Source organism: Chenopodium quinoa, unplaced genomic scaffold (genome assembly GCF_001683475.1).
Source record: "Chenopodium quinoa cultivar QQ74 unplaced genomic scaffold, ASM168347v1, whole genome shotgun sequence".
NCBI classification, from domain to species: Eukaryota; Viridiplantae; Streptophyta; class Magnoliopsida; order Caryophyllales; family Amaranthaceae; genus Chenopodium; species Chenopodium quinoa.
The window spans coordinates 194,136-221,336 of NW_018742810.1; the positions used below are offsets into that span (position 1 = coordinate 194,136).

The window sequence follows — 27,201 nt, forward strand, 5'->3', positions numbered from 1 at the left end:
AATAACAAAGCAGCTTTCAAGTTATGGACTACTTTATCAAAAGTTAATTTTGTTAGTGGACCAACTCAACCAAAAGCTTAAGCTGATAGTTGAGGCCCAGGAATATGTTTTATACTCTATCACTCCCCCTCACATGAAAGGCCGGGCTTGAAATGTGGATGCAACACAGGCCCACTTATACCTGGTGCGAATTAATTCCACTTTGAAGGAGGGGCGGATGAGATTCGAACCCGTGACCTTTGTGTCACGTTGGCTCTGATACCATGTTAGTGGACCAACTCAACCAAAAGCTTAAGCTGATAGTTGAGGCCCAGGAATATGTTTTATACTCTATCAAATTTAGATTAGATAATAAGGTTCATGTAAAGGTAGGCAAGAGCCAAGAAGGGTTAATTTTACTGTATAAATGAATCATTGAGATACAAAATTAAAAATAAAATTAAGACAGAGCAAGAATGACCAGAAAATATTCTCGTATTGAAAAAAGTTTGTTAACCAATTGCAAGGAAAATTCGGCGCCTACGTAGTTAAAGAGCTTCGCATTGCCAAAACTACGGTTTCATAGCACTTTCGATTGAGAGCAACGTTAGAAAGTTAAAACTTATCATTGAAAATGCGATAAGGTTTTTGGAACATCCCTTGAAAAATTAGATTATATCTAATCAACATTAGCACACTACTCTCTGACTTCTCCCTCTGGTAAATTTGATCATACCATAAATCAAACAAGACACGAAATACAACAGTCATTTTACATAGCTAACGCGAGACATGTAGTAACTTTAGGTTCTTTCATTGATCCGTGTGAAATGCGGCATTGAATATTCATATCTCATTCTAGTTACTAATAGTTTGACACTACAGAAATTCACTCGTGAGGAAAGTGTCTTAATGTTCAATTTTTAGTTATTTTCGGATTCTAATTTCTTAGGCACTACGCCTATAAGGCTATAAGACCATAGGCCCATGGACCACAACCCAACTAATAAATTTGTCAATGCATTTTAGCCCACTTAAGATATGAACTCTGAAGCATCTTCAATGTTCAAAGTATGAACAGATTTTACTTACGAAAAAAATAATAAATTGTAAGGAGTACTCGTCAAACAATGTAAAAGATCAAAGGAATGGCGGAAGATCACGAGCAAGAGGAGAGAGAAACTGGAAAAGCTGTGGCGTTGATTGAGAAAGCAACCAATTCTACTGAACCTGGTGTTGATCCTCGTCTTCTCAAAGCCATTAAAACGATTGTTCGATACTCCGATTTTGAGCTCAAACTCGCCCATAAAACCCTAATTCATCTCATGAAACGACAGCATTCTCAGGTTTTTCTTTTTTGACGGTTCAATTTCATGATTAATTGCAATAATTTTGATTATAATTGTTAAATTTTTGAACTTAGGGTTTGTAAATTTTCTGAAATTGCAGATTAGGTATCTTGCATTATTGATAATTGATGAGTTATTTATGCGTTCGAAGCTTTTTAGAACCCTAATTACTGAGAATTTGGATCAATTGTTAAGTTTATCGGTTGGATTTCGAAGAAATCAACCTCTTCCAGCTCCATCTTCTGTTGCATCGGTTTTACGAGCTAAGGCGATTGAATTTTTAGAAAAATGGAATTCGTCATTTGGAATTCATTATAGGCAGCTTAGGTTAGGATATGATTATTTGAAGAATACACTTAGGTATCAATTTCCCAATTTACAAGCGAATGCTGCTCGAATTGAGCGGGAAAGGAGGGAGAGGGAGGTTAGAACACAGGTGATTTTGAAGAACAAGCTCAAGACGTTGAGGGAGAGGCTTCCGTCGTTGAAGGAAGAGATAAGGTTGACGATTGATGAGATTGGAGAGTGTTTAGAGATTGCTAGGGCCAATGATGAGAATGCGGCATTGGAGCCGTTGGATGATGATGAGGAGGAGTTTGAGGGGATGCGTAACCCTGAGTTGATGCAACTTCGGCTTGATGCATTGAAGGAAGCGGAGAAGGTTCATGAGAATAGTGATAATAAAGTAGTTTTTGATGCATTGAGGGAGCTGTATAAATTGTTAGTGAAGAAGCATTTAGTTTCGGTTCAGGAATGGATTTCTGTTCTTATCAGGGTTGAAGTTGATGATGTTAGATTTAGGGATTCTGCATTGAAAGAGTTCATTGATGTTCGGAATCGAATTACTGCGGTGAAGAAGAAATGTGAGGAATCTGGTTGTGCGCTTCCTAAGATCAGGGAGAGTGAGGAAGATGATGACATTTGGGAGGAGTGTATAATTGAATCTGTGGAGGGAAGTAAAGATTTAAATGTGGTACCAGTTGATCGTAAAGTATTGACTACTGATGCTTCTGAAAGACCTGAATGCAGCAAAAGTGGGGCAAAGAAGAAGGATGTTGTGAAACGTAGAGTCAGTGCTGTTGATTCGAATCCTTTGCGGGGTAAGCTTTTAGCTGAAGCTCCCGTTGTTAACTGGGGATCCTCTTTGGATAATTGGGGTGAGAAGAGGGATGTGTTGGCTAACCAGAGGGGATTAGAGATTGATGGCCATTGGAGCAGAGTAGATAGTGACGCTGCTATACCATCAGAAAAAATTGCGGAACTAAATGTTCATGCAAGCCTTTACAAAGAAGAGCAAGCTGAAGTTCAGCCATGCCGTGCTCCTTTGCGCAATGGAAAGCTTTGCCAGAGGAAAGATTTGAGAGTATGTCCATTTCATGGACCAGTTATACCGCGTGATGATAAGGGAAAACCAATTTACTCCGAGGATGATGCAGGGAAATCTGCCATCTCCCTAGGTGATGAAGGTACATCAATGAGACAGAATTCTTCCACAGAAGAGTTGAATATTGATGGATTGGGCATTTCTTCGGAGCAACTAGCTAAAATGGCCGTTAAAAATGTTAGAGAGAAGGATGAAGAGGAAATAAAGAGAAAAGAAAGTGATAAACGAGCAATCAAGAAAGCTAAACTTGCAAAGGTTCGGGAATACAATGATGCAGTTCTTCGGGAGGCTGCAATTGCTTCCACCTCGAGTTCTGCAGCTTTTGGGGAAGTTGTACCTGCAAACACGGGAGAGAGATCTACCAAGAAAATTAAAGGGCCGACTCTTGCATCAATGTTGCGGAAGAAAGTGACAGCTAAAGATAGATTAGCACAGAAGCTTTTGAGTTCCCGGGCAAAAGATGAAACTGTCAAGCAGCTAACTAAAGGCGAGGACACCAGGTACCGAGAATCATTCCCAAATCAGTGGTAGCAATGGATCTTTCTTTTTTTTTATAAAACGATGGCACTTTTGCATATACGTTATAGATACTGGGTGTGACAATGTACATCTGGATTATTATGTTTGCCTGTTATCCAATCAGCCGAGAAGATCAGACCATTAACAGTCAGTTCTCAAGTAGGGATCTGGATAGTGCTAGTAGCTTTGTAATTATGTGTTCTCTTATTTACAATTCCATTTCACAATATTCTCATTTACATTTACACAACGCAACATGTTAATAGAATGTACAATCTTATTGCAACTTTGCAAGTGATAAGTGACAGAAAAGACAGTTTTTCGAGTTACATAACAGCAGCAGTTCGGCTTAGCAGTTGTCCTTGTTATATTTGAAATCAACTATTGATTGTAATCCAGTTACTGCGATGATAATCAAAAGAAGAGGGGAAGCCCTTCTTCCAAGTTGTCATCAACCAAAAAAACAAAGGTTGTTATGATATTAGTTGTAATTCAAGTAGTATACACTTTTGTACCTAGTTGTTGTATAGCTCAAAGTGCACAACCTTTTATAATTGAGAATATTTGTATTAGTAGTATATTACTTGTATAATGTATGAAAGGATATAATATAAAAAATCAAATATTCATTGTATAATTGAGACTAATGATCTTACCTTAAGATTGAATAAAGTATTATTCTAATGCGTGTGTATGACAACCTATTCTTCCTTGAGAATTGTATGGTAACTTGCTGCTATTATGATTTGTCATTATGGAGAAAACGAATGGTGAAAAATTCATCAAAGATTATAATAAAGTGCAGACCCACTAATTACAATGCTTGATTAAAGTACCTTAAAGATTCATCAAAGATTTCCTTTTATCTCTTAAGTTAGGCGGCTTATTAGGCCCAAATTAACAAGCATTTACTAACTACAAAGTATGGAATAGACATAAAAGCATAAAAAGCATTCTTGGGTAAATATTGATTGAGCTTGGTGAAAGCTAATTTATTCTTGCATCATTTTGAGTAGCTTAATTATGCTAGACTTCTTCAAGTGACCTCCAACTCAAGTCATCACTTTATGCCAAGTGTTATTATTGAACACCCTTTTTTGTAGTATGACATACGGAGTACCTATTTTAATTCAAGTTATAACGAGTCACACGAATATTGGTAAATATAAATACGAATGAATTATAAATGTTTATCATACAACTTAGACCACGAGACTTGCCACATTATGACTGAATTGAGGTCAAGGGCTTCCGTAATTATAAAGCATGATCTAATACGCAGGTAGGACCATAGGAGCAAACAATGATCAAAATCTAAGCATCACCAAATGGAAACAAATATTATTGTGTGACAACATGTATCAAAATCAAATATGAAATGGAAACATTACCAACCCTCCACCTTTAGGGAAATATGTCATTAATTTGGGACTCAATAATTGATGTAACCGAATCAAATTTGACAAAATTTACGCAATAAGTCAATAATAGTGAGAGATCTAATTTTGCACCAACGACATACCTAATCATCTATCTACTTCAATGGGAGTGTATAATTTATGAAAGTTTTATTACCCACTACTTTCTCTTAACTCTCAAGTGTTGGGTTTTATAGACACTAGTATAGTATTATGGCCATGATTATTATTTTTATGTCGGCTAAACATTTTGTCTTCTTTCACGTGTTTAATTAAATATATGGGCATCATTTGTCTGATCAAGACCAAGTCCCTAATTAAATTCATGTTCTTGTTTAGTTATATTGTGACGATATTCGAAATGAACGCTTTTGTTTCCTTGACATCTTAAAGTTAAAAGCTTTTGATTAATTATATATATATATATATATATATATATATATATATATTATGCAATATCTTACACACTATGTTAGTTAATATAAGTTCAAACAAAATAATACAATGTCTGATATAATGAATAATAGGTTGCATGTTTTTTGGTAACTCTTAGGGTTTTACTGATATAAAACTTCAACTACTGATCAATAATCAACACTAATTAAAAACTATTGAAAATGATATTAATAATCCCTCATTTTATTTATCTAATATACTCCGTAGTATTTATGAGCCATTAACAACCATCTAAAATCTCCTTTTTTTTTTATTTTTATTTTTTTATTTATGTAGTCCATTTATTATAATTTAATAACTATCTATACCACTAATTTTTCTTATAATTTTTTTAAAAGAATTTCTTTGGAAAAATCCAATTTAGTTTTTCTTTTGCAATGAATATATATCATGCATTACCACAATACATACTGAATACTAAGTCCTTCTTTGGTTACAATGGGAATTAACTTCCCATGATAATTTACAATTTATGGAAAATTAGTTTCCTCATCTAATTCCTAAAAAATAGCTTTAGTTTATTTGGTTTGTTTTTGGAAAATTACTATTTCTAGGGATTTTGAATTACAAAGGAGGAGGTGGGTAAGTTAATTCCCACATTATGTGGGAATCTCATAAAAATTTCAATTTCCTCCGTTTTGTATTTTTATGGTTAACTAAACAAGCACTTCATGTTTCAAAAAAAAAAAACAAAACAAAGTACTTATCAAAATACGACATTTTCAAAATACTACCTTTGTTTCATACTCTGTATTATGTGTAGCAAAGGTTTTGACACGGACTTTTAGGAAAAATTTATTTGTGAGTATTAAATAGCGAGAAAGATATAGATGCATGCAGTGAGGAGAAAGATAGAGAAATGACAATTTTAAAAAGGAAATAAAACATTTGTTGCACATAATATGTAGCATCCGTTTATTAAATACTCCATCCGTCTCATAATATATGAGACATTGAACTTTTTTTTCACTATTCATGCATTAGGTTTGACCATAATTTTTTACTAACATAATAAAAATATATTTTATCATATGTTGTTAGATAGGTTTTAATATAAAGTTTCATAATATAATTTTAAAAATAATTTTCATTAATATTTAATTATATAAACATAAAGACATGCATTAGCATATGTGCAATGTTTGACTATGTTATGTATTATGGGACAAAGGGGGTATTGCACGTATTGTAATATAAAACGGGTAGTAATATAGTAAGTCAAATGGAAACAATTTAAATAAAGACGAACAGAAAAAAAAATTGTAAGAAGGCAAAGAAATGGGCCAAAGAAGCCCATAAAGAAAAAGCACCTGGGGATATGGAAGGAAGGATGGTTGTTTTAGCAAAATGAGGGATTTTGGGATTCCCTTTTTCTCTCTCTCTCTTTCTCTTTCTCTTTCTTTCCCAAACTTTGAACTACTCCTGACTACCATTGGAGCTTAGGAGGGAGGGTGAGAGAGTGTGTATATCATCACAAACCCAATTATATATAAACCCAGAAATTCAATTTTCTGATTTTTCAGATTTTTTTGCAAGTGGGGTTGTGATCTGGGCAAATTTGGTGGTGTTTTCTGAAAATTAAAAATGGATATTGATAGCATAGAGTGTGTATCTTCCATAGATATGGATGAAGATGAAATAATACAGCAACATCATCATCATCATCATCATCAACCTCATCACCAATTTTCATCTTCAAAAGCTCCTCACATCATCAACAATGGTGTCCTTAATCCCAACATTCACCCTGCTACCAGTGTTCATGAGCTTCTTGAATGTCCTGTTTGTACCAATTCTATGTACCCTCCAATTCACCAGGTTTTCCTTTTATTCTTTCTCCTTGATTTATTAATTTTTGGGATTTTTTGTCCATTTTTTTCCATGAGTTTTTCTATCTGGGTTTGTTTGATTTTGTAAGGTTTGTCGGTTGTTTGGTAGAACTGTGTGAATTTTGTTGGGGGTGTTGAATTTGACCTAAATTTTTAGGTATTGATTTGTAGGGTTTTGGCCCTATGTACTCTGGAGGATCTAATTATTGGAATTAATAATATTAGAATTAATAACATTTTTTGTTGGATTATTTAGTTTTTCTGATTATATTAGGGAAATTGCTAAAATGTTGGTACTTTTTAATGTTCTTTTACTTGAATTTTGAACCTAAGTATTATAGGAAATGAATTGGGCCTTATTATAAACAAGTATTAATTTTCCTGAAAAATTCTATCTCTGGCATTAACTGGTTGTAGCCTAGAGTTAAGCTGCTCTCTAGATCCTTGGAACAGTAATATATAGTTGTATCATAATATTTCTTATAATACTGCTTTCTATTTTTGGTGCCTGGTGCAGTGTAAATTATGGCAAAAATTAGCATGATCTAGACTTAAGACTTTGGATTATTGGCTTTTAAGTGGCATTTTGGGAAGGTAATCTTGGGACATTTAAAGAATTTGTGGTACTATTATATGAAGAAAAAAGGTGGTAAGAATAGAGAAAAGTCTTGTTGTGTATAGTTGCTACTTGCTCTTGTCCAAGATGATTTATCTGAGGTGGTAGCTTTCTATAAAAGATTACATAATGCCTAGTTTGTCCCAGAGAGGGGAGGCTAAAGGATGGAGACGAGTTGGTATAGAAGGACCTGAATGGTACTTGTGATGTTCTGAGAGTTTTTTTCTGCAGAAGGTTTTAGATCCACCAGCTTTTAGTGAAAATGGTTGAGTATATAGACACCCATGCTGCAAACTGCCAGGAATACCCGGAAACAAATCCACAAAATCATGGTATAGGAATTGACAATGAAATGATTTAGTTGATCAAGATGCACTCTTATAGAAGCACTATTGCAGTAGTGCTTTACTAGTACTGTAAAGGTTTCCCGAAAGACATAATGAGCTGCTACTCTAGGCTCACTTCCATTGGAATCAGTTCTTGCAATTGTGCAGTTCTGGAGTATGGATGTGTGTGTAATATGTCACCAACTTGGTCAAAATCTGGGCATCTGGATGAAACTGTCGATTGTTTAATCATACTGTTCATGATCTGAATTTGTAGGACAATTACAAAGCTATACTCTCTGGGTTTTAACTTTTAAGTGGTCTTGTATGTAGAACATGCCCTAGGCTTTTCTATAGGTTTATCAATCTCATTTGGCCTTAATCGTGGTCCTAATTCATCAAGTAGAGTTGGAACTGGGAAGTTGGACACTTGAGATCTGTGGTTGTAGGTTTGTCGTGTTAGAAAATGGCATTATACTCTTAATCTCATGGGAATCTTTGTCCATTTTTCCTCCACACCACCCTGTCACAAGGGAATAAATGACACATCCATTTCTTCACTTGCTATTCTCCATATGTGTTTGCCCCCTCCCCCTCCCCCTCCCCCTCCTTGCTGATATAGCTGTTTGAGAAACACTATATTACTGTAACAATTACCCCATTGCTTCTTATTCTAATATTGTTAGGGAGGTTTGCTGTGTTTGCCTTTGTTATAATTGTTTTTCTTCTGAAAAATTATCATGTGAGGATATTGATTATGAAAATTTTAACATTATGACTTCTACAGTGCCGAAATGGGCATACACTTTGTTCCACCTGTAAAACACGTGTACAAAATCGATGCCCAACCTGTCGGCAAGAACTTGGGGATATAAGATGTCTAGCATTGGAAAAAGTTGCTGAATCGCTAGAGCTTCCTTGCAAATATTTTTCACTTGGTTGCCCGGAGATATTTCCCTACTACAGCAAAGTTAAACATGAAACCATATGTAACTTCAGGCCATACAATTGTCCATATGCTGGATCAGAGTGCTCTGTTACTGGGGATATACCTTATCTGGTGGCTCATTTGAGGGATGATCACAAGGTTGACATGCATTCTGGATGTACATTCAATCATCGTTATGTGAAGTCTAATCCGCGCGAGGTGGAAAATGCTACATGGATGCTAACTGTAAGTTAATTTAGCCACCGTCAGCATGTATATATTGACGTATCCATCAGCATGTATATATTGACGTATCCATCAGCATCACCATTATCAATAGTCAACATAACACCATGACCTTCTCCCACCCCTCTCTCTCATCCCACTAAATATTAATGGCGGATTTTGCTTTTGGTTTGATTTCTTAAAACCAGATTGAGAACTTAGGGCACACCTTAAATGCATATAAGCTTTTCATAGGTATTGCTTGGACTACAATGTAAATAACATATTTCCCTCTTCCCTTTCCTAGGTGTTCCACTGTTTTGGTCAGTATTTCTGCCTCCATTTCGAAGCATTTCAACTTGGCATGGCTCCTGTTTATATGGCTTTTCTTCGGTTCATGGGGGATGAGATGGAAGCTAGAAATTATAGCTACAGCCTTGAAGTTGGGGGCTATGGCCGCAAACTCACTTGGGAGGGAACCCCTAGAAGTGTTAGAGACAGCCACAGAAAAGTTAGGGACAGCCACGATGGTCTTATAATACAAAGAAACATGGCACTTTTCTTCTCTGGAGGAGACCGCAAGGAACTGAAGTTGCGGGTCACTGGGCGCATATGGAAGGAGCAGCAGAACCCTGATGGTGGAGCCTGCATTCCCAATCTGTGCAGCTAATAGTTGGTTTCTCTCTTGCCTGCTGACCCCTCCTATCTACTCTTCTCTTCAGGATTGTAATTTGGTTAACCAAGTATATAGACGCGCTGTACAATTACTGATGTGGAATGAGTGCATGCTAGATGTAGCCGATTTGCAAGATTGTTTTAACCAATTCACTTTCGCCATTGAAAATGGCTAATAATTTTACTGTGTCTGTCTTGCACTTTGTGACTTGTTGGATCATGTTGTCAAGAGCTTCCTGCTTCCAAGATTGTGCCTGACTCGCCAACTAACTTCTTGCTTTGCATAAATGAGGTTCTTATAGCTTGTTTTATTTGGATGTCCATGATTATGCTGTCTTTTCAGCCAAGCTATTCATTTCCGTTACTACTTTTTCTGATACAATTTATTTTCATTTTTGATTATTATTACTATCGTTATCGATTCAAGGAAAACAAGTTCCTGGAAGACAATTCTTGTATACTCTGTAATTAAACACAAATTGTTGATTAATAACTTAATGAATATAGCACTACTGAATTTGGAGAATTAAGCTTGAAAACTTCATGTCCAATGTATACTCTTAATTTCAAAAGTCATAAAACCCTTCCAAAAATGAAATATTTTGATAATTCCTCTTATTGTAATGCAAAAGGCTAGCTCAAAGGGAGGAGAGCTCATTGTCCAATATAAGCACCAACAAGGCTTTGCGCTAGCTAGGCTGCCTAGCCCCAGGCGAACACTGCAATGCCGGCGTCACCTCTTCCACCATAGGCTTTGCGCTAGGCAGGAACCCCTAGCCCCGGGCGAACACTGCAATTCCGACTGTCACCTTCGTTATATTGGACAACAAGAAAACCATCCCCCAAAGCAAGCCCAACAAAAAGACAACGCATTGTCTTGCCTAAACACCAACATTAACCCTCCCTAAGACCAATGTGGGACTGAGTCCCATAGTACCTTACAATGAACCATAACAATTTGCGACTCAATTTGCCTTTCTTTTAACATTCTACAGTAGGACTTAAGCCAAGGTTTAAGCCAAATTCCTCTCTTCAACTATCTCTCTTTCTCTCTGTCTATCCATGTAATCTTCAGCTTCTCTTTCAATGGAGATTCTTACTTCTTCATTTCTATCCAAACCCCAGTTTTCTTCCTCAATCTCATTTCTCTCTCCTTCATCTTCACTCACAACTCTCACGAAGAAAACCCCTTATAAATTCCGCAAAACCCATCTCAAATCTTTCCCAAACTCACCATTTTCGACTAATTTACCACTCCAAAACACCAAAAAATCTCACATTTCTGCTCGTTTTGGTCGACCCACGAAGCGCAGGAACTCTCTGAGGAAGAAGCTCACTGGTGATGATGGTGGCAATTCACAGGTGCGTCAAAACCCTCAAAAAATTATTGACCCAGCTCATAATTTAGTTGATAATCAAGTTTCTGATTTAAATTTAAGTAGTGATAGATTGGAAAGAACTATTGATTCTGAAATTAGTAATTTGGGGAATTCTAGGGAATTTGGGGAATCTGTTTTGTGGAATAAATTGGAGGGTTGGCTTGATCAGTATAAGAAAGATATTGAGTTTTGGGGAATTGGGTCTAGTCCAATTTTCACTGTTTTTCAAGATTGTAATGGTAAAGTTGAGCGAGTTATGGTTGATGAAGATGAGATTTTGAAGAGGAGTGGAGTAGAACCATTGTATTTTAGGAAGGAAAGTGAGTTAGAAGATTTTGATGAAGTGAACTCAAAGATTTCACATGCTAAACTTTTAGCTAAAGAAGTAGAGGGTGGGAAGAATGTAATCCCAAGGAATAGTTCTGTTGCTAAATTTGTAGTTTCTGGTGAAGAATCAGGTTTTGTTAGTAGAATTAGGAGTGTAATTGTCCAACCAAAGTCGATAACAAAGGTTTCGAGGGTTGGGATTGCTGTGGTTTGTGGCTTTGTCTTCGTTTGGATGATCAAAAGGTTGTTTACTTTGGGAGGAAAGGAGGAGGAGATTTCGAGTTTTGAGAAGGAAATGTTGAGGAGAAAAATGAAGTCGAGAATGGGGAAAGAGAAGGTGAAGAAGGGTAGTGTTGAAGTCATGGAAAGGCCAGCAGACAAGCCTAGTGTGCTCACTGAAAGGCCTCGTCTTGACAAGGATGAGGTGTTGAATAGAATTAGGGAGGCAAAAGGGTTGAATAACGGTCTGGTTGCCCTAGATGTTAGTGGTGCTCCAAAGACGGCTTCCGTTGATGTGGATGTTAGGATTCAGGAGATACAGATGATGGCAAGACATGCGCGGGAGATTGAGAGCGGAGAAGGCTCTGCAAGCAAGGGGGGTGAATTGGATGAACAATTACCAAATAAGGAGCACTTGGTGGAGAGAGACAATATTGAAGTACCTGAGGATTCAATCTGGACTGATGAATCAGAGATACAAGCTTCAAATGTACTGCCATCCATAGGTGAAGACGCTCTTGAAGAACATGCTGTTGGTGACAGGAATAACCTTTTAAGTAAAAAAAATTCCGAAATAAGTATGATCAATGGCATTCCAGGGATGGAAATATTAGGCACCCAAGAAATGCAGAGCAATGATTCTAAATCCAACAGTGAAGATGTTTATGAGGGTATTGAGGATGTGGAGCCTCATAGTAATTCAAACGGAAGGATTATAGGTGACACAAAAAGCCATTTAAGTAGTCCTTTTCAGAGCCATGGTATTTCTGATTTATCAAACGTAACTGAAGGGATTCAGTCTTTCAATTCTAGGAGCCAACTTCACCCACCAAAAAAAACACCTGCAAGAAGGATGCCAAAAATCATACGCTCGGTAAAAGAAGCTAGGGAATATCTCTTGCAGAAAAATGATAAAAGATCTGAAGTTAGTGATATTCCTACCACAGCTGCTTCTAAAGACGAGGGAATGGACAATAGTTTCAGCAAGAGGCTGGAAGAGGATGGCGAGACATTGAAGTCTTTTGATGCAGACAAGAAATTGGATCCCATCCCAGTTCCAAAAGTTTTGTGTGACACTGCAAAAGAAAATGAAGTTTTTGCAACTGATATTGATGGATTAAAGCTAGAGACAGAAAGTATATTGAATCAGAACAAAGCTTCTGATCCACCAAGTGTTAAAATCTCAGGTGCTGACACTGTTAGTGATTCATGTGGAAGATTAGACCTTATGCCTGGTGAAAATGATATTTGTGATGATAAGCCCCTCTTAACTGAACAAAGTTTGGAAAAAGTAGAAACAGGTGTAATGCCTAAGCCTACTGATTTAAGTAAAATTTCAGACCCTGCTTCTGGCCAAAATGCATCTCATAATGGTAGTAAATTTACAGATGCAGCAGGTGTTCTTCATAAAAGTGCCCTTTATGATGCCAATCTGCAGAAAAAGGTGTGTCTGTCTAATGACAATGGTAATTTCGATCTTAATGAAGTCAATGAAACACAGAACACTTCTAAACTGAGTGAGATAATTGTCCTTGCTGGTGTTGGAAATGATCTAAATGGTTCTAGTTCTGGTTCTGTGAAAAAAGAATTTCAACCAGGTGGGATAAACAATGAAAATGATTACAGGAAGAATCATGAGACTGCTGAAACGTTTCCAGGTTCCGGAAGTGGTTTAGAATCAGTAGATGACAGGGAGGAAGCTTTGTTTGCTGATAAAGAGAACTGGTTAGAGAAGAATTTTCATGAAGTTGAGCCCATTGTGAAGAAAATAGGCAGTGGATTCAGGGAAAATTACAATGTTGCTAGAGAGAAAAATAACCAGGAGGATACAAAATTGGACCTAATGACACTTGGGTCTATTACAGATGACACAGAACTAGAGTGGATGCAGGATGATAAACTGAAAGAGATTGTTTTCAAAGTTCGAGAAAATGAGTTGGCTGGACGGGATCCCTTCCATTCTATGGATCCTGAAGATAAAGTTGCGTTTTATGCTGGCCTAGAAAGTAAAGTTGAAAAGGAGAATCAGAAGCTAGCAGCTCTGCATGATTGGCTACATTCAAACATTGAAAATATTGACTATGGAGCAGGTACTATATTCTTCAACCTAGCTATCAATTTATCATGGAGCCTCTTCCACAGCTTTACTAATACTATTTCTATTCTAGTAGCTTTTATCAGTAGTCTATTTACTCAATGATATGATTCAAGCTTGGGTTTATTTTCACATAAAAGTTAGGTCAAATAATCACATTTTGACATGCTCACATTCTCACAATTTTTGCAGATGGTATCAGCTTATATGATCCACCGGAAAAGGTTATACCTAAATGGAAAGGTCCACCACTGGATACAATTTCTGACTTTCTGAATAATAGCAGAAGTCAACAGCAGGTGACATCATCTCTTCAAACGGAAAATGAATCTAAACACATGGGTAGTGTTGAGGCTTCCCAGAAAGCTTCTCCCTCAAAGTCATTACCCAGCGAAAAAGGTGCTAAAGTTTCAAAGACTGTAATTGAGGCGAGTGATGGCTCAGTTAAACCTGGCAAAAAGTCTGGGAAAGAGTATTGGAAGCACACAAAGAAATGGTCTCGTGGATTTGTAGAATCCTATAATGCAGAAACTGATCCAGAAGTGAAATCTGTCATGAAGGATATAGGGAAGGATTTGGATAGATGGATTACTAAGGAAGAAATTCAAGATGCAGCTGATTTGATGGATAAAATTCCTCAGAAAGGCAAGGAGATCATAGAGAAAAAATTAAGCAAACTAAGGAGAGAAATGGAAATGTTTGGACCACAAGCTGTAGTAAGCAAGTATCGTGAATATGCTGAAGAGAAGGAAGAAGATTACTTGTGGTGGCTAGATCTTCCTCATTTGCTGGTACACAGCTTTAATCTCTTTTTTTTTTTTTCCTGTAAAAATTACTCCTGCTTTGCCTTTATCAGAACATTGGTTTCTCAAGGAGTCGTTACACGCCCATAAATTTTGGGATCTAAAACATTCCTTGCTATTGTCTATGATGATATTTATGATTCTTTGTTTTATTACATTTGTTATTTGCTGATGTTTAAAGAAGTGCTCTGGAATCATACAGTCTGTATGCTTACCCCCACTGAGAAATCAATTATTTTGCTGCTTGCAGTGCATTGAAATGTATACTTATGAAGGTGAAGACCAAAGGGTTGGGTTTTACTCATTAGAAATGGGTGTGGATCTTGAGCTCGAACCAAAGCCGCGTCATGTAATTGCCTTTGAAGACCCTAGTGATTGCAAGAATTTTTGCTATATAATTCAAGCTCATTTGGAGATGCTTGGCAAGGGAAAAGCATTCATTATTCCACAACCTCCAAAGGTAATTGTCTTGGTGTTTCTTATCTCTTCCTCAAGTCTTCTTTACCCCTTTTGCAGGTGCTTTTTTGTATTTCAACCTCTCTTAAGGTCGTATATCTGTGTGCATTGGGAACTTAGGGTTGGAGGGATAAGCATTTTGATGGTGTGTTTGACCTGTGTGTGTTTAGAGGGGTGGGGTATTAGTGCATTTGTTATATTAGCTTTATTTTAATACTTGTAGTCAATTTTGCTATCTTCACAGGATGTTTTTCGGCAAGCCAAAGAAAATGGCTTTGGTGTCACTGTAATTAGGAAAGGGGAAATAAAGCTCAATGTGGATCAGCATCTCGAAGAGGTCGAGGAATTGATTGTTGAGATTGGAAGCAAAATGTACCATGATAAGATCATGCGAGAGCGCTCTGTTGACATAAGCTCGCTGATGAAGGGTGTCTTAGGCGTTAGTCCACCCACCAAGAGGTAACATTCACATTTCCTTTTATCAGCTCGTATGGTGATCAACTATGAAAATTCCTGAAATTTCCTTGAATTGTCTAATTACATGCTGCAATTTCATTTAACTGAACAACTTGATGATCCAGAAAAAGAAAGAAGCGAGCTCGGAAGAAACCTAGCAAAAAATGAACACTAGCCTTTCAAAAGTTTGTATTAAATGACATCAGCTAATTATTTCTAAATCAGGTATCATCAGCTTGAATATTCAGTTCCTTCCAGTACTACTGTCACAATTGCATTTCCTTTTCGGCTTTACTTACCTCTCTTTCCTTTTACTTTTTCTTTTTCTTTTCCTTCTTTTTAAATTTTCAGGGTCAGCATTCTGAATTAAATATGGAGAATCGAAGATACATTATAATTTGTAAAGTAAAAGTCCTCCAGAATAACACCATCATCAGTTGTTCTAAAGAATCATCCGGCGCAAAAATACAAGACCAGTCTCACTACAACTACTTGGTTCGACCTGTAAACGACCAGGTGCTTATGATGAGAGCGAGAAGCATTAGATTGAAGTCTGCCAACCAGGAGACAATATAATGTCTCAAACAACAGCTTGGATGCAGATTGCCCACCAAATTAATCAGCTCACGTATTGCCCTTGTATGATGTGAGGATATTCTTTCCTTATTTGTATAGATAAACTTGCAAATTTGCAATCATTGTCAATTATATGAGCTTGAAAATTCCAATCAAATCTTGTTGCATATTAACTACATAAACTCATTAAAAATTTCATATTTTACAACACATTCATTGCAGAACTTAGTTCCCCAACAGAAAGGGAAAAAAAAAACAAAAAAAAAACCTACAGTACATCATAATTTGCTGATCTCCTAGACAAAAACTGAATCATCATCCTAGAATTACAACACACAAAATTCCTTCTTTTTTACACTTGCTAGTAATCTTGAATTCGGAAAGAAAAAGCCGATAATAAGGAGAAAGATTGGTACGGAATTGAGATCGATCAGCAATTATAGCCAAGAACAGACCCATCTGAAACCTGAATAGAAACCCTACACTTAGCTCCTTTTTCCACATGATGTGCAAACACCTTCAACACTTTGACACTGCCCACCAACTTCATCCTCGTCTCCAGCTCCATTATCGGCCCAGAACCAGGAACAGGCCCGGCTCCTGCGTTTCCGACATTGGCCGGGAGCTGGAATGACTTGACATCAAATGTAGCAGACATGAACTGAGTTCTGCCAGCAGCTATACTTCCTGCAGGGATGTACATGAATCCAAGGGGTCCTGCAGAGGAGGAGAAAAGCTGCAGGGAGCTGTCGTAGTGAGAGAAGGAGTAGCGGTTTGGGTTCCGAACCGCCACGTATTGGAAGAAGGTGAAGTTGGCAGTGCCATTGACGAGAGTAAAGGATGGGAATTTCATGGTGTGAACTGAGATTTGTGGGTTTTGTGGGCGGAAGAGAATGAAGCAAGTTATTACAGCTGCGATTGTAATGAGGATCAAGAAAGAAGTTGCTAAAAAGCAGGATGCTAAGGTTGAGCTTGATTTTTTTGGTCTAGAGTGGTGGTGGTAGGGGTAAGGGTACGGTGGTGGTGGTTCTTGGTATGATGGAGGCTGTTGCGGCGGCGGTTGTGGGTATTGTGGTGGATGTTGCGGCGGTGGTTGGTATGGTGGTGGCTGTTGAGGTGGTGGTTGGTATTGTGGTGGTGGTGGTGGTTGGCGTAGTTCAGCTGCGGGCTTCGGTTGCTGTTGGGGTAGTTGTCGTGGCGAAGGTGATTGTTGTGGAGGTTGCCGTGGTGATGGTGGCTGTTGTGGTGGCTGCCGTGGTTGTTGGGGTGGTTGGCGTGGCAGAGGAGGTGGAGGTTGGCGTGGTTGTTGTGGAAGTTGCCGAGGTTGAGATGGTGGGGGGCACATTTGTGGGGGGAAAGTGAGAGTGGGAGAGAAAAGTGGGGAGAAAGAGTGAGGAAATTGAAGTTGGAGTTTGTGATTTCTTTGGCTAAAACTAGTGTCTTTGTTTTTTGCTAAGTGCTAACAACAAGGTAGCTAGAGTCAGAAATGGAGCCCACATGGTGAATGATGAGGATGATGAATGTGGTGTACACGTGGCATCTCGCTATTTGCTTGATGGAAATTGGAAAACATGTCCATGTTACTTTTCCCTTTACTATTTTTGTTTAGGAAAACTTTTTTATTTTGGAATAGTAGGTTGATTTTAATTGAACTTCAATAGTGGCCTTGTGGGCTAGTCACTTTGATCATTTGTGAAGATTGTGACTTCAACTTGTTCAAATAAAGGTTGCAAACTTGCAATAATGTCTTTGTTCTAGCTTGGTTTGAATGAAGTCCATTCATGTTCAAGTATGCAAGTCCATATTTCAAGCTATTCGAAATCAAATCCAATGAATATCTAGTCGAGTTAATGTTCATCTTTTTGAGTTTTTCATGCTCAACCTTATTGCTCCTAGTCGAAGGGCCTAACTGAATTCATAGGCCTGACCCTTTACCAGTTACCACCAAAACAAAACTAGCTTGGAGGAGGGAGAAATCGAAGAATTGGGAAAGACGTAGGCACGTAGCATAGAGAAGTGATAGAGATATGTACATAGCTGCCTTCCAACAAACATCTAGTCATCCTTTCCTGCCCACCTTATCTTTCACGAATTACAGTTTCATGTGAAATGTTGAGCGACTAGATCATATCAATAGTGACAAACTGACAATACGTGATTCACAAAAGACCAGCAATTACAAGCATAAATAATCTTATTACATCTGATACGTCCCTTGCATTGTTAGGGAGAGAGACAAGCCTTTGAGTAACCCAAAAGTATGGCACAAATCAGAGCAAATTAAGGATTTTAAAGACTAAATTCACTGTTCTCTAACTCTTATTTTATATCAATAGTGATTCATACTGATTCATCCTCTTCTGATTTCGTTCGAATTCTTGCATTTCAAATACTACGTATCTTTGTTGCTAGATATGACCAATACCCGAACAACTTTGTCAAAATATGGACCCATCTACTGCAAATACAAGACTAGCCTTCATTCACCTTGCTAGTACACAATAATTGATGTCGGAAATCGCGACAAGATTTTTGCCAACGAGTACGCAATACTCCCACCTGAGAGTACACACAAGCCAAACACCCAAAGATACAAACTCATACACAATTCTTGTTAGATTCATCTAAATACAACTAGATGTATGAGATGAAATACAATCTGATAGAAATGGTGTGGAAAACACTGAACAGGATAAAGATTACCCCCTAGCATGAAAACCTTCATCCAAACTAGCTGAGAGGTTTCCAAGCTTCGGCGAAATCAGAACTGACTCGATGAGAATTAAAGAATGTACTTCAACTGAGGGAAGCCTAGAAAAGAAAAGCTATCTATCAACCCCTATTATTAAATCTGTGCATACTTTTTATGTACCTAACATTATGCACATGTATATACCACTATCAACTACCCCGAAATCTCGTCAAGGCGACGATCCATGATGTCGGACACAGTTTCGAGGAAACCTGCTTCACTTGTGCAGGGGAGTGCTGAATCCAGTGCTTCTTGGACAATTTCCTCAAGCACAGACTCCCTGTTAATGTTCACCCGGCACATGATGCTTCCAATTTCATATGGAGTTAACCCAAGCTCCACCCCTTTCTTCAACAACATGGTAGAGATGCGAAGAGTGCGGGCACTGTCAATGGGTAGATCCCATCCATAATACTTGAGGAGAGCAATGTCTTCCTCGGCATCCAAAGACTTAATATACTCAACAGTCTCAGCAGAGAATGGTTGCTTAGCTTGTGGCCAGTAGAGCCATTCAAATGTGCAGTCTTCAAACTGTAATAGTCCCAAATAAATTTGATATTAGATATAATTTTGTCCTACAGAAGATATGCTGGGAATGATAGAAATCCTAATAACACAAAAAAAAACTCAGATAACAAGCAAATAGTCTGAAGAATCCCTGACCGTAATACATAAAACAGAGTTCATACATGAGAAAACTAGCCTGTTTCAATTCAAAACCTCTGTTTAAAAGTTGCAACCAAATGATATGATAAATCATCTGCTAAAACTCAAGCAGTTATGACCAAATTCGAAGCTCCAGCCAATGCATCTTTCAAGCAGATCAAATTTTAGCCACATTGGCAAGGCACCAATATCCTTAAACTAAACATGATTATCAGCTTCCAAATCAAGGAGACTTTATATCTGCCATATCTGGACAACAATCATCCAAGCATCCGAGAGAAAACACAAAGCCAGAACTCATAGTCAATCAATTTGCTTTCTATAAATCAAACCCTATTAAACTTCAAACAAAATGAATGCCTAGAAGATACTTCAAATTTTCAGGGATTTTTTTTTTTTTTTTGAAGGGAAATTTTCAGGGATAATAAAGCTCCAACACAACTATACTATAAGTGCAAGCAATCAATAAAACTTAGTCCATTGAGCTAAACCATTTAAATTCCCTATCAAGCACCATCCATGACAGTAAGCAATGAAGCTAACACATATTTAAAACATAGTACTAAATAAAGTGTTAACAGGAAGAATGCGATTGCACTTACATAATCCGGCAAGCAGTATCCGTGATCGATGGGAATCAGGACAGTCTGACCAGTCTCCTTGTCCTTGCTATACAATATATTCCCAGCATGCCTGTCTGCATTAGCCAGCCTTATGTCAAGCACGGAAATTTTGTGCACCTCTCCCACAGGAAATGAACCAGGACCGATATCCTCACAGCTTCCATCATTCTTAATGAATTTCTGTAAGGATCCCATCTTAGGAGTTAAGCCATCAGGGTTATTGAATCCACTATGCAAGCATTTCACCAAACCCGTAGGAGGAACCCCAGCAAAACCCATTGCTTCTCCAGAGAAATCGCGTCTCCCATTCAATGGATGATCCAACAGGTAAGCCGCTACCTCCCTAAACGCCCCTTTCCCAACTTTAGTACCCCTTTTCAACCCTTCACCATCAAGGGTCCCAGGTATACCATGGGGGTTGTTCCTTGCCTTAGGCTCCTCATCAACAGGCTTGAACACAGATACATACTCTAACCCAGTCGAATCCTGCATAAGGTAAACCCCTCCAGAACCTTCAGCTGACCTGATTGGAGTATTCCCACTATTTAATCCCTCATAAGTCATCTCCATAACATCCAATATCGCTGATGGTATTTCAGCTTTCGGATTGACAACCACGGGCTCGAAAACAAAGTCTTTTTCACGGAGGTAACTCGATGCCAATACCGAATCAACCGGCTTAACCTCATAAGCTCGCCTCTTACCCAACCCCGTTGCTTCCACAGAAAGCTCATCAATGTTCTTGGCAACACGTTTCGCCCTAATCTTAGCAGACTTCCTTACAAGCAAATGAATTACAGCATCATTTTGCTTGCAAATGTCATCAACTAATTGCTGATCCTTAAGTGGCTCTCCTTCATAAACAATCTCCTGATCATCCTCTTCAACTAATCCTTTCGCCCTCCTAGCTATCTGCTTCTTAACATACCCAACGTCCCGGTATCGCCCGACATCGAAAGTCCACTCCTTCCCGGATTCTGTCTTAACCTTAACAGTCTGAAGGTCAGAAAGCCTAAGCACTAAGTGAAGAACATTGCCATTAGCAACTCCATAGTCGCGAACCAACGAATTACTACGAGATAATTCCCTCCCTCCACAAACCAATTTCTGGGATTTGGCAACAAACCCTTTGAAGCTTTGAATCTTCATTTTCACAGACTCAATCGAGTCCGATTCAAACACACGCAAAGGTATCATATTCCCAGAAACACTCAAGAAAACCATTATAGATTCATCCAAATTCAAATCAAAAGTATAGTGGAAAAATCGCGGTGAAATCACAGGATCATCCGCCCTAATTCTACTAACCGCAATCCCAGCCGACGACATTTTTCCTTACAAAAGGAACTAAACTTTCAAGAATCTAAACTATATATATACAGAAACCTATTCAAAAATAAATAAACACTATAGATTCATAACCCCAACAAATTTTCGCATCTACAGTGTTATAAGAACATAGATACAAAAAAAAAAGAAAACGGAGAGAATCACACTTACAAAAGCCCCCAAATGAATCAAAGAACCAGCATCAGTACAACAGAAATCAAGTCAAACTAGGTTCTTTTAAGAACCCTAAATCGGGAAATCAGAGTCGAGAAATTGAAAATTTGAAAACCAGGAAGATCAAATCAATCAATCAATCAACGAAAGAGGAAGGAATCCCAAAATACACGATGAAGTTTCGATGAAAAAGAGGAATTATTCGAAGAAATTGCGAAAAAGAAGAAAAGTAGAAAATGGGGAAAATGCAACGGGTAGGAGGATACGTCAGTGATGAGGAGGATGATATATACGCGTAGTCGTAGCTAACTAATATTCGTAACGTTGACACTTTTTTTATTAAAAAATAATAATTTAAATTATTCTATGAGTGGTTGTTTTTGGGAAAACTGTGGGATGACACGTTAATGGGAAGCTCTGATTGGTTAAAGCTAGTGGAGCCACGGCATTTTATTGGCAACGGTGAGTTTTTTTTTTGGTTGTTTTGCATTTTTTGTATTTTTATTAAAGAAAAATTAAATAAAGGAGGATTTGCATTTATTTTTGTCTTGGGCCATAAGAAATGCTGGAAAGGTAAGATTTTCTGTAATTAATTCAACCGTCTTTTAATACGGATTATTTTTTAATTATTTAACTTAAAAGTACGAGTAATTAATTTGGATTTTTTAAGAAAAGGATATTATACTTTTGTATTGTACACGTACTTGATTAAGATAATTAGTGAGTAAACGGGCGTTAGGTTTTAAGTTTAGCACAAGTGGCTAATTGATTGTTTGGCTTGAGTTGTGCCCAATTCATTTGAGTTGGGTCATGTTTGGTATGAAGTCTTTTGAATTGGGTCGATTCTCTTTGTAGTTTATTGCTAGTCGGAAATGAACATCTACAATATTTATGTATGGAGTAACTCTTTAATTAGTTCGTCTATTACTCCAAACCACGTATAAGATATGCAATATTATAGAGAAGATTTTTTTTTTTTTTTGGGATGAATTAATATCAACTCTAAATTTATATAATAGAGTTGAATTAAATTTGTGTACTAAGTATCACATACAAGTACTAAGTATCTTCATGGGAAAGCTGAACATGTATCATAGCCAAGAAAAATAGAAAATCTATAGTCAAATAAAAGGCAGTACAATTGTAGTGTAGTTGAACAATAATCAAAAGAGAAAATATCATCTTTACTTAAAAAATAATTAAGAAATGTCCTTCCCCGAAGATTATGGGATAATTGCACGTTGTGTCGTTTGTTGAAGACTTGTAGCACACCAAAGAAATGGACAAAAAATATCTAAGTCAGATCTCAAGAAATGAAGAAATCCAACTTGGTACATCAGCCCAAATGTCAAATATCATTTCATTGACTATGCCTTCGCTAATAAACATTTCAAGCTTTCAACGTCAATTTTAGGTACTTAACAAATGACAGAACTCCCTTCTAACAAGTTGCCTTAGGCAAAGTTTTCGCTACCACATAATTGGGTATATCTTATATATCGTACAGCCTGCAGTACACGAGGCGATGAACGTGTACGTCACAGTCGGGTAGAGCATATCTATGTCTGTATAGTATAGTCAAGTTTACTTAGTTTATAAAAGACTAGCTGCAGAAATGAAGAATGGTGTATTTTAGTTTTATAAGGAAACGTATGGTATCAGCCAGATATCAGCATATTAGGTTGTACAGCAGTGAACTCGCCTTGCTAAAAAAACTCAAGATACGAAGCATTCAATGATCAGGGCCTCAAATCTCATTAATTCATTTCAGGATATGCAATATGAGATACAAATATCCAAAACTACAGAAGTACAAATGTACAATAAGACCGAATGATGACTGAATTTGTGATCATTCATTTGTGCTGTCAAGATTTGAAAATACTCAGATAACTTAATTACTGCGAAATCTTGTGAATGTTATGATACAGAAGTTCCGTTTACATTGAAGCAGTATGTTCATGTTATGGCCTGGAGTATAAAGCATCAGTGCAGTATGCACATCATCTGCTACCCATCAGTCCTGTGCAAACACCATTACTCATACAGTCACGACGGCTATCTTACCAGTACATCTAATCTAGCTAAACACGCAGCTTCATGTATCTTTGGGATACTGTCAAAGTTCATGTCAAAACAAAAAACTTGTGTCTATTCCTCCGGTCCCTTTCTCTGTAAGCATTCAGCTTCTTTGTTCACCACAAAGCTCGGAAAAGCAAGGTTAACATCCCTGACAGCACAAAAATAGTTTATAAAATGTGCAGAAATACTGACAAATTACAGTTGCTAAAAAAGATATTGAAATTTGAAGAGCAAGTCAAACCAAATTCTATAGTAGTTACTCACATTAGATAGGGAAGAGTCATGTTAGTGAGCAGTTTGGGATTTTTTGCTACATATTCTTCCCACTCTTCCATGTCAATTTTCCCGTCACCTTTTAAATCTGTTTCTTTGAATGTCTGCTAACACAGAAAGCAGCCGTATTTGCCCAACTCAATCAAAATTCATAGATTGAAAAATAACAAGAACGCAATTCCAATTTTTAAGTACATACCGTGTCAACAATGGTTTCAACGATATCACTTGAGAGATGCAAGTCTGATTCATGCAGAAGGGCCACCACCATTTCTTTCAACTGTACAAATGAAAGTCTAAAATTACTACTCTGCACTTTTGCTCTATTGTAAATCATCGCCGAGGAAAAATCACTGCATCGAGAGCATTATTTTACTACTACTAAAACAAAACAATTAACTTTGGAGTTTGGACAAACCTTGATAAACAAAATAAGCTTCACTCATACCTAAATATATACTCTTAACCATTACTTTAGACTGCTATATATATGAATGAACACTGCAACATACAGACCCTTTCTCAGGAAATTTTTAGTTACAATTCAAACAAGTTAAAACAGCCTAAATTACACATCTGACTAGACCATATTCCGTTTCTTGTTCATGTTGACATGCTGATGAGTCATTTCCTCACAATTCACAAGCCACATAATCGTTCTGATGTTTTCACAGTGTTCTGCAGCTAATAAGAATTCATGTGCTCACATTGTAGCTTTGAGTCATCAGGTGTATTGGTCATGGGCTTTCATGCGTGCTGGAAGATTAACAGTGTTATGACTTTAATTCTTTGTGCTAAGAGAAATGGATACCACCACTCAGATACCACAAGGGTAGGGCAATGTACATTTGATGCATCATGCATGAATAGTACATGGTATTTAGGAGATATATAGAAGTGAATTATATACTTACTTCTTCACGTTCAATATAGCCAGTACCTCTTAGGTCATACAACCGAAACGCATCTGCCAGAAAGCCCTACGTTAGCAGGGAAACAATTGGCAAAACAAGTTATTGAGCTATCTAGGAAGTTGGGACCTAAATGTAAGTTGAGGAATAGCTTACACTTCACTTTATCTTTGTCAGGAGTTCTAGGGTGAAAGACACTCAATGATCGAACAAACTCTCCAAACTCAATGCAGCCATTGTGGTTGACATCAAAGAGATCAAAAATCTGCAAATATACAACCGAGTTAGTAAGGCTGGGGCAAAAAGCCGGGATACAGTTTTAGTCAGTAAAACCGGGAAGTGCATATAACAAAAGCAGTAGTGAATCAGTAATTTGTCAGCATATACAAGGCCCTAGATAGTAATAAAATCCACCATATCAGCCTGACTGCCAAAACGAAACGTGACACCTAGCAATCAGTGAATGAATCAGATCACACACTGATATTCCCACAGTTCAAATTGCTACAAGGTTGTCCAGTTTTCTGAATCCTAAAGTAATACTTCATACTTAATAAATACTGCTCAACTTGTCTTGTAAGGTAAAAAATACTTCAGTATTATGCAAACCGAAGGAAAAAGAACAAGTGAACACATACTTAGATCAGAAATTCTTGCATGAAATATGGGACATCAGCATCTAACAACTAAAAGGAAACACATACTCTGTCCAGAAAAAGGCTTCTCTTCATACTATTCTTAAATAATGCAAGTTGAAGTTCCTCCTGATCATTATAATTGATAATTGTATTAGAATAAAGAAACAATAATAACTTAGATATAGCAATAATATAATGCATAACAACTCTTCATTTGCTACCATATAAAACAGATTATCACTTATACATCAAGAATATTATATACCTTTTGAATAAAACCATCTTTGACAACAGAGTTGCTTAGTTTATTGAATAAATCATATAAAAGATCCACTTCTTCCTCAGTAACTGCAACACAAAACAATCAATAACAGTTAGGTAATTTTGGTATAGCTTTAACAAAAAAAGAAAAAAATAAAATAAAATAAAATATACAGCCACACTCACACACCTTCATACGAGTAGCGGGATTAGTTGTTTGTTTAAACATAGAAAATAATGAGGTTAAAAAAAATTAAATAAAAATGTTTCATTGATGATGGTAAGTACAAAAGGCTCCACTTAAGTATTGTACAAACCAATGCTATTTCATGGTTTATTTGATAATTTGAGATTACTCCAAATGAGTAAATACGCCAAATACGAGTAATAACCTTAGATTGTACCGTGCACATCGTACAACCGGTTGCACAATGGAAGTCTTGGCTAGAGATATCCATCTCATTTTATTTTATCATCCAAACCAAATTATGGTTACAAAGTTCAAGCATTCAAAGTAATATCAAATCTCATACACATTCATTTGACATATCTGATATTTTCATAAAACATTCAATTAAAATCATAAACAAAATTCCCACCAAAAAAAAGCATAACAAAAATTACAAATTAATAAATTGAAAGAGAAAAAGATCGAAAACTCACAAATAGTATCTGCCGCAAGGAGGGAGAAATTATCAGACGAAGACAATTTCATTTCATCTTTTGAATTCCCACAACCCATTTTTAATTTTTTAATTTAAACCAACAACGATCTTCTGAATAAAACCCAACACTCATAAGAAAAATTATGAACACAAAAATTAAACAGCTGCTCAATAAAAAAAAATGCGAAGTTATAAAATGTAGAGAAAACAAAAAGGAGTGAGGAGACGGCTAAATTGCCCCAAATATGATTATTCACACGAACTTTAATAGAGACCGACGGAAAAAAAAAATGTTGGCAGCTGAAAAAGTTGACTTTCAGCTAGTTGTCACTTGAAAATCTAGATTTGTATGAAGGGCAATTTGAGAAGTCGAGAGCGTTTATTGCAAGAAAACACTTGATTACTTGACAGGTGCATGACCTGTAAGGTTGTGTTATTACTGTTATCCATTTTTCATATATCCGCATGCACGCCCACCCGCTTATACACATACACATACACAGCTTAGGTAACCAATACGGAGTATGGAGTCTTATAGTCCTATTCTTAAAATGTCTAGCTCATAAACTCGATTGAGTTGAACTGTGAGGTATCGATCCGATAAGACATTTTATCTTATCTACCTTAAACTTAAAATTAATGTGTGAGGTACTTTTTCGATTGTATCAAATTATACATTTTCTTTTATAATATATGTAGTGGCATGAATCCCCTCATTAGAGAATCAATTTATGTAAGATTAGTGAGAAAAATCACTTCAATCAAACTATGAATTGGAGGAGACCCAAACTGTAATGAGAATATTAATCTCA

General features: G+C 37.0%; 6 protein-coding genes across 6 annotated transcripts; 3 read left to right on the plus strand and 3 right to left on the minus strand.

Moving 5' to 3' along the window:
• The first annotated feature begins 1,037 nt into the window (after positions 1-1,037).
• On the plus strand, positions 1,038-3,565 carry LOC110725134 (UV-stimulated scaffold protein A homolog). Its single transcript, XM_021904600.1, has 2 exons — positions 1,038-1,325; positions 1,429-3,565. Exons 1-2 carry the CDS (start codon positions 1,128-1,130, stop codon positions 3,241-3,243), a joined length of 2,013 nt encoding a protein of 670 aa, XP_021760292.1. The 5' UTR covers positions 1,038-1,127; the 3' UTR covers positions 3,244-3,565.
• Positions 3,566-6,361: 2,796 nt separating this feature from the next.
• On the plus strand, positions 6,362-10,015 carry LOC110725138 (E3 ubiquitin-protein ligase SINAT5-like). The gene is made up of 3 exons (XM_021904603.1): positions 6,362-6,923; positions 8,664-9,050; positions 9,337-10,015. Exons 1-3 carry the CDS (start codon positions 6,690-6,692, stop codon positions 9,697-9,699), a joined length of 984 nt encoding a protein of 327 aa, XP_021760295.1. The 5' UTR covers positions 6,362-6,689; the 3' UTR covers positions 9,700-10,015.
• Positions 10,016-10,521: 506 nt separating this feature from the next.
• On the plus strand, positions 10,522-16,271 carry LOC110725136. Its single transcript, XM_021904601.1, has 6 exons — positions 10,522-13,719; positions 13,917-14,515; positions 14,778-14,987; positions 15,228-15,442; positions 15,565-15,664; positions 15,791-16,271. Exons 1-5 carry the CDS (start codon positions 10,791-10,793, stop codon positions 15,605-15,607), a joined length of 3,996 nt encoding a protein of 1,331 aa, XP_021760293.1. The 5' UTR covers positions 10,522-10,790; the 3' UTR covers positions 15,608-15,664; positions 15,791-16,271.
• A 174-nt stretch (positions 16,272-16,445) lies between these two features.
• LOC110725060 lies at positions 16,446-16,868 on the minus strand. The gene has a single exon (XM_021904532.1). The coding sequence runs from the start codon at positions 16,866-16,868 to the stop codon at positions 16,446-16,448; it is 423 nt and encodes a 140-aa protein (XP_021760224.1).
• A 1,323-nt stretch (positions 16,869-18,191) lies between these two features.
• On the minus strand, positions 18,192-21,932 carry LOC110725137 (phosphatidylinositol 4-kinase gamma 4-like). The gene is made up of 2 exons (XM_021904602.1): positions 20,036-21,932; positions 18,192-19,298 (listed from the first exon to the last, which is right to left on the minus strand). The coding sequence occupies exons 1-2, from the start codon at positions 21,383-21,385 to the stop codon at positions 18,921-18,923; spliced, it is 1,728 nt and encodes a 575-aa protein (XP_021760294.1). The 5' UTR covers positions 21,386-21,932; the 3' UTR covers positions 18,192-18,920.
• Positions 21,933-23,383: 1,451 nt separating this feature from the next.
• On the minus strand, positions 23,384-26,728 carry LOC110725139 (calcineurin B-like protein 4). The gene is made up of 8 exons (XM_021904605.1): positions 26,388-26,728; positions 25,729-25,811; positions 25,530-25,589; positions 24,982-25,090; positions 24,829-24,881; positions 24,114-24,194; positions 23,906-24,018; positions 23,384-23,789 (listed from the first exon to the last, which is right to left on the minus strand). Exons 1-8 carry the CDS (start codon positions 26,464-26,466, stop codon positions 23,711-23,713), a joined length of 657 nt encoding a protein of 218 aa, XP_021760297.1. The 5' UTR covers positions 26,467-26,728; the 3' UTR covers positions 23,384-23,710.
• Positions 26,729-27,201: the final 473 nt, after the last annotated feature.